General features: G+C 41.3%; 2 protein-coding genes across 3 annotated transcripts; one reads left to right on the forward strand and one right to left on the reverse strand.

Moving 5' to 3' along the window:
* The first annotated feature begins 1,902 nt into the window (after positions 1–1,902).
* LOC112293693 (fruit protein pKIWI502) lies at positions 1,903–5,243 on the forward strand. Of its 2 annotated transcripts, none has more exons than XM_024543409.3 (8): positions 1,903–2,290; positions 2,792–3,039; positions 3,173–3,272; positions 3,437–3,532; positions 3,752–3,832; positions 4,027–4,107; positions 4,477–4,571; positions 5,059–5,243. In XM_024543409.3, the coding sequence occupies exons 1-6, from the start codon at positions 1,910–1,912 to the stop codon at positions 4,087–4,089; spliced, it is 969 nt and encodes a 322-aa protein (XP_024399177.1). In that variant the 5' UTR covers positions 1,903–1,909; the 3' UTR covers positions 4,090–4,107; positions 4,477–4,571; positions 5,059–5,243. The 2 variants fall into 2 exon arrangements, with proteins under 2 accessions (XP_024399177.1, XP_024399176.1); XM_024543408.3 differs by having other exon boundaries at positions 4,480–4,571.
* A 1,701-nt stretch (positions 5,244–6,944) lies between these two features.
* Positions 6,945–10,208, reverse strand: LOC112293694 (uncharacterized). The gene is made up of 2 exons (XM_024543410.3): positions 9,388–10,208; positions 6,945–9,193 (listed from the first exon to the last, which is right to left on the reverse strand). The coding sequence occupies exons 1-2, from the start codon at positions 9,800–9,802 to the stop codon at positions 8,649–8,651; spliced, it is 960 nt and encodes a 319-aa protein (XP_024399178.1). The 5' UTR covers positions 9,803–10,208; the 3' UTR covers positions 6,945–8,648.
* Between the last annotated feature and the right edge of the window lie 232 nt (positions 10,209–10,440).

Below are 10,440 nucleotides of genomic sequence, written 5' to 3' on the forward strand. Positions count from 1 at the left end.
AACAAACACTTTTGTGCAGTTCTTTTGTAGATGCAGTCAAAATATGGAGACTGTAGTTGTAGTCAGATCTACAACTTGTTTGTGGCACTGCTTGACTTTAATAGTCTCACCCTTTCACAGACAACCTACAAGCATGAAGGTAATTTTGTAACATTGCTCTAAAAACATATTAATAATAAGCATAGACAAAATTACTAAAAATATGAATATTTTCTGCATTAAAAGATATTCCGTGTCCTATAAAGATGCTTCCAGCAGATCAAAGATGCCAATTGTACATTATTTTTGCCAAATTTTAATTCATAAACTCTTGTAATCCATAAAGATATGGTAATTAATGCAACATTCTGTTCTTGGATTTCAAATGGCAAATACATGATTTTTTAAGTATTACGATAAGGAAAGATCCATATACTTATGAAATTCATTGAAATCATATATTGTGAACTATTTGTAGAAAACAGTTGAGGGCTTAACCCCATGTATTTTCAAAAAACTTTTGTAACTTTTTCTTGTTGTCACGTAGATTTTTTTCTCTTGTAAAATTTTATAAAAGTATAAATCTATGTGAACAAGAGTACAACATTTCAGTGCTTCAATATTATACAACAAATTTAATTTTTATGTCTCATTTGTAATTGTACCTAGTGTATTTAAAATTATGAGATCTATCTTAATCCTATGCACTAAAGTATTGGGTTCTACTTTAGTGTGTTTAAATGTATTTTTTAACTTGAAAATGAAAACAACTTCGATTTTTTTCAATCCTGCAACAACTTTTTCTGAGAAGGGATTAACTCGAGCCTTTGTGCAAATGAGCGAATATTAAAGAAGATAAATCATTGTACTATATGATCATAGTGGAAAGAAATAAGAAAATACAAAATAAAATTGAAATATGAAAATACTTTAAAACTTGTGTTGCAAATAAAATGACAACATCCACCAATAACATCAATAATCATCAAAGTCTGTATTGCTTGACAGTATGTTTGAATATAACAGATGCAGTGATTAATTTCTGCAGCCAAAAAGCTACAGAGTTGTAAATTTTAAATCACCCATAAATATCACAACAAAATGAAAAATAATATCACAACCGCAAAATCCAATGTATCTCTTTAAAACAACATAGTTTTGATGGATTTACAAGCACAAATAGAATGCAACACAAATAATTTCCTGGTTTCTGGTCCATTTATTTATTTATTAGATTTCTCAACATAATAACCCCCTTTTTTTCCCCAGGAAGTTACGTTAATAATATTAAACATTTTAAATTAAATATTCAATAAAAATATCATAGTAGATTTTGAAAACCAAGAGGCACCAATGAAACTAAAATCAAAGAAGTTGAATCATGTTTGAAAGTTCACAAGTCTTTCAAAAGAAGAAGAAGGATATAAAATCGAGGGAATAATTAAATTGACCCAGGCATTTACTAAAACAACTAACCCATCATCATTGGTTGTAGATCTAACCATTTTTTCATTAGTTTTCAACCAATACAGATCCAGCAGTTAGGAATTTGTTATATGATGGCTAGGATGGGTGGGTCAATATAGAAAATGCTGGATCAATTTAATAATTCTCTAAAATGAAATTGCTATAGATAATTTAATAACCTAAAAATCTAAACACTTGCCAAAACATCAAACATTGAAAGGGGGGGGGCAAAAATTATGGAGAAAAAGCTATCCAGGTGACGTGGCCAATAGCGTGACCCCAGACTTGCTGATGTGGCGATCGAGGGGGAGCCCTAATAACGGGTGGCGCGGGCGAGGCGGAGGGGCCAATGAAACTCCCTGATCCTCCGACCCGGCCCGTCATTGTTTCGCACCGTCTCTTCTCTGCCTCTCGTCGTGCCCCTTCCAGGTCCGTTTGTATTGCTCACTCTCTCTCTCTCGCCATGGCCGCCGTAGCCGCCATAGCCGTGACCTCGGCCCCATTTGCTGCTTCTGCTGCGCCATCGCTGCGCGTGGACGCGGTGCTCCCGCGGCCAGCGATGTCCAGCACCAGGATTGCCTTCGCGAGACCCGCCCTGGGCCTCTTCCGACGCCTCAAGGTGCCAGAAGAGCGCGCTTGGGGCTTGCGTGGTGGTGTAGCGCCGCGTCGCGGTGCGAGAGGCGTCGCCGCCGTGCGTGCCGTCTGGAAACAGGAGGTGCTGTGGGCTGAAGCTCCCGTGGCCGACGTTGCGCTTGCCTGTGAGGAGCATTATCACTTCGTGTTGGATGTCAGTGGGAACCGTGAGTTGATGGAAGGGCATACCAAGGCTGGCCAGTTTGTTCAGGTGAATGCCCTGGTGGACTCAATTTGTTCGTGGAGGAGTGGAGGCGTGCTGGAAAAAAGGAATCCAGCGATTGTCCTGTTTTCATCACCTTGACTTGAGAATGTGAATTAGGTCGTTGTCAGGTTGTGAGTTTATTCAGCGTGGATGTTCCTAGAGGTTAAGTCGGTTTCTCGTAATGGTCTCCTGTCCACACGTAAGAAGATCAATTTGCTGTGTTGCAGCTGTGTGGCTATTGGTCGCGTATTCATATCAGGTAGTGGTTGAAATTTAGGTCAATTCTCGATGATTATGTTTGGCTTAACCCTTGCGAGTCCAGGTCCTGAAGGATAGCCATTACATGAGGACGGGAGATCCAAATGGCTAAGAGCCCGACATTGCGATTGGTATACTGAAAGAGAGAATGTTTGACGTGTATTGCATTCGATTGTTGCTAACAAGTGATGATGAACATGTACTAGAGCCATGGTTTTTGCTGAACCATTTCAACTCTTGTTCATTCAGGTCAAGTTCGGCGACAGCAAGCCAGCATTCCTCGCTATAGCCTCAGCCCCGAAGGTAGCTGCGTCTGGGTCTATGGAATTTTTGATCAAGGCCGTGGAAGGCACCACTGCCGGTATGTTATGTAGCTTAGGAAAAGGTGACAAGGTAGAGCTTAGCCAGGTAATGGGTAGCGGCTTCCGCATGGACCAAGTTGCACCTGCGGAAGACTACTCCACGATTCTGCTCTTCGCCACTGGTTCTGGAATTAGGTGGGTTTCACAGAAGTGCCTGAAGCTTTGAGGCATACTCCTTTGGTATCTGATCTTGATTTATCTATTTTGTTTCAAGTGGATTTGGAAGAGTAGATTGCGAGTCCTAACAACACGTCATTGTCTACGACAGTCCAATCCGGTCGTTGTTGGAGGCAGGATTTGATGCCCATAAACGAAAAGACGTGCGTCTATATTATGGTGCTCGCAACCTAGACCGAATGTCATACCAGGTATTCTCAGGATTTTCATATTGGATATGATCGAGGTTTTATTTCGAGATTTCCTGATTTTTTCGTTGTGGGATACAATAAGTCTTAAGTATATTGTCCAAACCGTCTTGCATCAGCGACCGTCTAGTTTCATCTGACAATATAGTTGGTATCTAAATCTACAGGATAGATTTAAGGACTGGGAAGCATCAGGTGTTCAAGTAATCCCTGTATTGTCTCAGCCTACCGGCCCCTGGAATGGGGCTCAAGGTTACGTACAGGTAGTGTTAGTCGCAAATTTCCTACTAATTTGACTACACTTGTGATTTTATTCACTCTTGACTGTTCTCCTGGAATGTGATTGTGCTGCTGTCTCTGTCTTGTAACCTCATCGAACGTTACTTGTGGTGCCTACTTGGTTTCTTGGCTATGTGCATTCTCGGATGATATGCGGATCTATGTGCTAAGTATTGGATTGATTCATGGTGATGATATTCCAGGCAGCTTTCTCCAATGACAAGGGAAGCATAGTTGGGTCGCAAACTGGTGCGGTGTTGTGTGGGCACAAACAAATGGCACTGGTATACTTTCCTTCACGTCACAAAATATGGTGCTTTCCTTTTTGAAGCGCATGTGAGAGTGCACGTGATTATTTGGGGCTTCAACTCGTTGTTTTTAAGATAGGGTTTCTGTTCAACCATGTAGTTCATTTATGAAGTTGCCTTTTGAGCTTGAATCGTAGCACAATGTGCTAATCCTACAGTCTTCTGATCAGGATGTGACTGACATACTTCTGGCCGCTGGAGTAGCGAAGGAAAAAATTCTTCTAAATTTTTGAGGAGATTTTCGTTCAGTGGTAAGGCAATCACAAACAAAAAAACATATCACTTTTTTAAAGAGAAGAAGTTGTCTATTTCAATTTATGCGCTCATGATTTAAGCCCCAAGTTTTTAGTTTGAATTGAAGTGGTGTTCATGTATCCCAGTGATGACACTTTTAGTAATCCGAAGCATGCACAGCTATACCATGTTGCGTTGCTCCCTCCCTCCCGCTTATAAAGAAGGGCAGGAGTGATGCACATGGTATGTTTTGCTGTTTGTGAGCGTATGTGGATTTGAGGCATCGACCAGCTGAGGGAACTGTGTATGACTTTAAATTTATTTAGTATTCGTAGTATATTGTTTAAACGTAGACTTATTATTTCATTTGTATGGCAAAATGTTAGCAGATTTGAAGATGAAAACACGAAGCTCTCCAGGATGTCTTCGAAATATTGCCTTCCGCTAGTAACCTTGGAGAAATATTCTTGTACTTTTTGCAGTAAGTTTTTACTCCTTGAATTCTGTTTTAGCTTTTTCTAGTTCCCTTGTACTGGTGCATGGAGTGCAATGATCTGGGAAAATCTACCGAGTTTTTTTTGCTAGGTCTAGGTGCCCTCTTTCTTCTACTTTTTGAAATTTATCGCATTTCAGTAATTTCTGTCTGATAATGTTTTCGTAAGTTCATGTTTTTGGTACTGATTTATACGAATCTTTGTGTCTCTTGGATGCTTATGTAGTGAATCTTGCAGTTTTGTCATGAAACAAGACATGAATGTAAGGGGGTGTAGCTAATATGTTACTGTGACGGGTGTTGATTGTGAGGGTTCACTTCAATGGGTACGGATCTTTAGCAGTTAGTTAGTTACGATATTTATATGCTGGTATTAATATTCATACACATTGTAAATCATACACTGAACTTAGACGTGCAGATATTAGTGATTGTAAGCAGCTAATTTATTGCGATGATTGTCTGGTATGTGCAGATGCATGGTGCACTGAAGTGGTGATTGCTACAGGTGAGCGGGTTTGTGTACAAGTCTTAGAAATCCTTGATATTCAAGGTTAGTTTACACCAATAGCAAGACATGCGTTGAAGATTAGTTGTATTTTGCATCATTACATCATTCTTTTCATTTCAAATTACTGCAGCATCAATCCATATTTTCTATTGCTGTGTTCGCTGTGGGTGTGTTCTCAACTTGATCGTTTCTGGTCTGCACATTTAGATGTACTTCTGTCCCTCCCCATAAATCGTTATTTTAAAGATTCAGAGAACAAGTACTTAAAAATCGTGAATTTACATCCTTGAAGTTGAGGTATTACTTCTTTCCATCTATATTTATATGTTCTGTGCAGTTTTTACACAAACACTGTGGAGCAATTTGTGAATCTTACGTCTCATTATAAGCATTCAATTTTTATTTTATAAATATCTTTTCAAAACAATAAAGCATGCATCGAAGCTGTAAAAGTTGAAAGTTTTTTTTTAAGAGAGAGAGATAACGTCAATGTGTGAGATTCAATGACTGCTTCAACTCTCTAATTCTTTAGTTTTCTTCAAAAAACAGTTCTGACATTATTACTATGTTTCCATGTCTCTTTTTCCGTTCTCTCTACTTCATAAACTTTTGATCTACCTTTTTACCAGCTTTGAGATGATAAGATAACTTTCCAAGAAATGTGAATTATAAAAATGGATGCAAAACGAGCCTTGGAAATACTTTTTTTAATCAAGACTAATTGATGGCTGAAGAGGAGATGTTACTTCGAGATTATAAAATGTACCTACACTCATATCATTGCAACACTTATATTATTTTAACATGGATTGCTATAATTCACATAATATGTTTATAAATAAGTTGAAGTTTCGAAAATATTACTAAATGGTTAGTTCATCACAACAGAAAAAACAATTGACCATGCAGAAACTTAACCAAGTTCCCCTTGATTTTTACTAAGCTAAGATTTTCGAGTGATTAAGTAGCATCTTTGTTGGACCTTAAATTGTACTAAGTTGGAACTATGGCAAGGCCAATCATGTCTTCTATCTAATAAAGAAAATGACAATACCATAAACAGAATGTCAAAACTTGTCCAATTTTTGAATATACACTGCTATTTTCTTTAAATGTTTGAAAATTTGTATACTATGTTTGAAAATTTATACTATTTGTTTGGATCATTCTTACAAACTTTAAATTATAAATAAAATGTAATAAAACAATAATAATAAAAAAACCCTAGCACAATGAGCTCATCAAGCAAATCATGCCAAATCTATCAGCTTATGAAATGCCAGGAGCATATCAGAGCAGTCCACTCACTTGAAATGCGAGTGACACTGATCATCTCGAATGCGTTCAGATGTTGCAAGCGAAGCTCAGATCAGACCTGCAATGCTGTGACATATAATCTTATTCATGCACCAACTTAACCTAGAATGATTGAACGAATCCAGAGCATCAAAACTAGATAGCAGCTTTAACTCTCTAAGTGACCCAGTGCAAATTCTGCTAGAATTGTCGTGTTGAAGAATTCCCAATTTGGGTAACAACCGTTAGTTTGAAATGTCAAGAAGAGAAAGCGAAGTGCCAGATTGGAGTGCTTCCGAACAGCTCCGCATTCGAAGAATGAAAGTATCGTAAAGTAGCAAAGAAAAATACCTCGAACTGCAATGGATGCAGGCTGGAAAACTGCCCGGTCCATCTTCGTTTCGAGGATTGGAGGGTGAAGTTTCACAGACGAGGTCTTCGACACAGCTTCAGTTCGAAGACAAATTTTCAAACATTTATACGACTCAAATGTGGGCTACTTCCGAGTGAGGGCTTATCCAATCGAGTCGGTGGAGCGACTGGGCACCGTGAGGTAATCAAACATCTTGCCTTTATTTGAATCAATTTTGGAACTTGATGCGGCATCCGGATCTCATCTATTATCAGTTTTATCACGAAAAAGCATCAAGTACCACTTTACGTGAATATAACTACGAAACCTACAAGTTCCCTGCATTGAACAGAGGCAACAATCTCATCTCGTTTGGCAAGCTTGTGATGTCGTGAGCTTCGTCTTCTTCGCCGCCATCCAGCACAGATGGTGTCAGTTATCAGTCTTGTGGGATACACCTCGATGGAAGAACTGGTGCTCCACGAGGTCAAGTAAAGGGATGAGCGCCTCTAATCTAAATGTGGAGGAAAATCGACAAAAGGAAAGAGGCAGTCACCAATTGTAGCTATCAACCAGGGAAATGATGGATAGTCGCCTTTCCGATGCTGATCAATGAATAATTCAGGGTTGGACGAGCCTCCGGTAATGCCTTCACTGTGATGGAGCTGATGTAGAACTCGTCCACCAATGCTCCATAAGGTTTTAAACTATATCGGAATCAAAGTAGAAGACGAGAGCATAAGTTGAATGCCACTTGACATTCTATCGTCAACGGTTACTATGTGAAACAAGGAAAGTATCTTACAGATGTCGATGTCGATGTTGACGGGAATGTCTTTCCACTTGTACAGTAGTCCTAAGATTTAAAAATCACTGAGCCAACTTGCGGTTCCTCCGATTTCCTCCACCTCCTTCCGTTTGAGGATCAACTACTACAACTTCGGACCATGAGAAAGCTTCAATCCAATCATGAAATTCTTCCCACCTTGCAAGACGACCACTGCTTGGACGATCTTCAGCAATGCCGCCCGCGTGCTGCTAGATGTAGTATGGTATGTTCATTCTAAGGACTCAAATGCACTTCAAATATGTACCACTAATTACATGAGTGTCTACTTCTGGCTAAAGCCTACATGGAAGGTATATGCAAAAACCACAAAATATAAACTCTAAAAGATTAACACATTAGATTACATATTCTATGTCAGATAGTATAACTGTTAGTGACATGGTTATGATACATCACGAGCTACGTTTGGAGACCTGAGGAAAAGGGGTTCCACTCTCTACACTTCACTGCTAGACGTTTACACTAATTGGTCCTGTAGCATTCTAGAATTGAACTGAATGATATTCTACATACTCTCAGAGGTCAAAACTTATCAAAACTTCCACAAGACCCAAGCAACTAGTCATTGCTGCGACCTGATCTATCTGACTCAGCTTGACAGCAATGATTCAATCTTTTCTACGCTCGGCGTCAATATTATAGTTGACTATCCTCATTCTGCCACCTATCATTTACAAGTGATTCTAAGTGGTTATGATGATAATTCCGCACAACACTGTCTACCGGTAATGCCTAGTTCAACGCAGGCTATGGAATCTTCACGCGTTCTGTTAAAGTTTGGCTTCCCTCTGGAAGCCAGTAGTGAATCGACCAACGATGGACATGTATCAAAGTGGTGGCGTGCTGGCTGTTGCTGTACAGACGCAAGCGGTTAGATCCTAGTACCATGACAAGCCAGTGCTAGACAGTGTCCAGTTTCATCAGAAAAGAGCAGGAGATGCTCTTCCACTGGTCGGCCATCCGGACGGCAAGCTCTGGCCATGAGTTGCCAGGTTACTAGCAATCGAACAATGCTCTAATTGGAAATTACTAGCTGTCGAGGTGAACCTGGGTCCTTCAATGGAGCATGAAAGCCTGGATATTCTCAAGCGCAACCATGGTGCTCTCGGAGGATGACGAGTATCCTCCATTGAAGTGGCCTTGCCGTTGAGGAGGAGCCGGAGCGCCTGTAAAGCAGTCGAGAAACGACTGGGAGAAGTCAGGAAGACTGGCCATCGGACCTGTAGTGAAATAGGATCCAGACTGAGAGGGAAGGGAAGAGTTGATATCAATACTGGGGAAGGAGTTGTAAGGCTCCTGAGCTATCTGGCCGGTCTTTGCGGGCAGGTTCGATGCTCGTGAAGCTGCTGACGCCGGCTGAGGATTGAAGTCACTGAAGAAATTGAAGGAATTGTCGTTGAATGAGAACGACGACGGCTCCGTCTTGACGTCGAAGGTAGTGAACAGCAAGTCGTGGTTTTCGAACTCAAAATTTGAGTCTAGTGGACTCTTTGGAGAGTCCGACTGCTTCATCGCAAGGACACTCCCGCAAGCATCAGAGGTCAGGAAGGTCGACTCTTCGGAGACTGGAGCCGGTGATCCACAGCGGGCATCTTTTGATCCTGTAATGAATTCGTGGCAGGCCGGTGCATGGTTAAGGACGAGATTGTAAAATAGCCTGAACGAGACCAGATCCCGTTCAAATCTTTCAAAAAACATCTGAACGACGCCACATTTTCAACCAATTTTACATTCAAGTGTTGGAGAGCAGAAAAATCTTTAAAGCAAACAAAGGAATAAGGCCTTAAGTTCATACCTTGTTGCTCAAGATCGGTGGTATCAACTTTGGTCCGATCACCGGACTTGGCTCCTTTCTTGGCCGATAGATTTCGCTTCAGTCGTAAGCGCGTGTCGCTGGAGCCAGTGAGCTTCTGAACCAAAGACATAAAGTCATCTGGTTCTGTGTGTATAACCTTCGGCGAGTACGTGTGAATGATGATTGGTGGGCGGTACTGCACTTGGGGGAGCGGCAGCGGGGGTTTCCGGATCCGGTGCGACTCTTTGCCAACCTTCAGGGCTGACGCGCTCAACCTCTCGCTCTGCTTCCGGATTCCGAATTGAAGGTTTGAGGGTACCGGTGATCCAATCCCACTGCCAATCATCCTGGATGGACCGCCCAAGTCGCTCTCGATCTTCGCTACGGAGTAGCACACCGATGAGGAACTCTGCATTTTCACAGCGTCCTCCACGATTACCCCTCACACTCACACTCCCCTTCAACTCTCAACCTCTCACAGACGGTTCAACAAATTTACTTAGACACAGATCCAAGTTGCAACCATCGCACCAATTCCGCTCACTCACTCCCTGCCGGCCGACAAAAACGATTGCACTCAAAACTGGTTCTGTCGACTTACAATTGCCCCAGCCTTTTCAGAAAGATAATGTTTGCAGGACTGTACTAAAAAGCGGGCGTCACAGCGATCCTAGCTGATGCATGGACAATCTAGATGAAGGGATGAGATTTAGAAACCTGAGAAGTGGCGGAGGAGACCTTCCTGGGAGAGAGAGAGAGAGGAGGAGGAGGAGAGGGGCGCAATGTAGAGACAGTCGTTAGCAAAATTGTATGTCCACCTTCCGGTAGAACAGACCTTAACTAAAAAATAATAGATTCCTAAAGAGATTCTAAATAGCTAAGGACAGATGCAGGTTTGGCGGTAGCATCTAGAGCAGACGAGGGAACGATTTTTTCTCATCTTTTTCCTTTTACTCGCTTCCCTCCGGCCTTTCTGGGGGGTCGGTCACCAGGCGTGGCGGTCTGAATTCGGCCCTTTATCATTTTAAACAAACTGGGAAGGGCAGTTTAAAG

This window comes from Physcomitrium patens, chromosome 16 (assembly GCF_059467195.1).
Source record: "Physcomitrium patens ecotype Gransden chromosome 16, ASM5946719v1, whole genome shotgun sequence".
In the NCBI taxonomy this organism is placed as follows: domain Eukaryota; kingdom Viridiplantae; phylum Streptophyta; class Bryopsida; order Funariales; family Funariaceae; genus Physcomitrium; species Physcomitrium patens.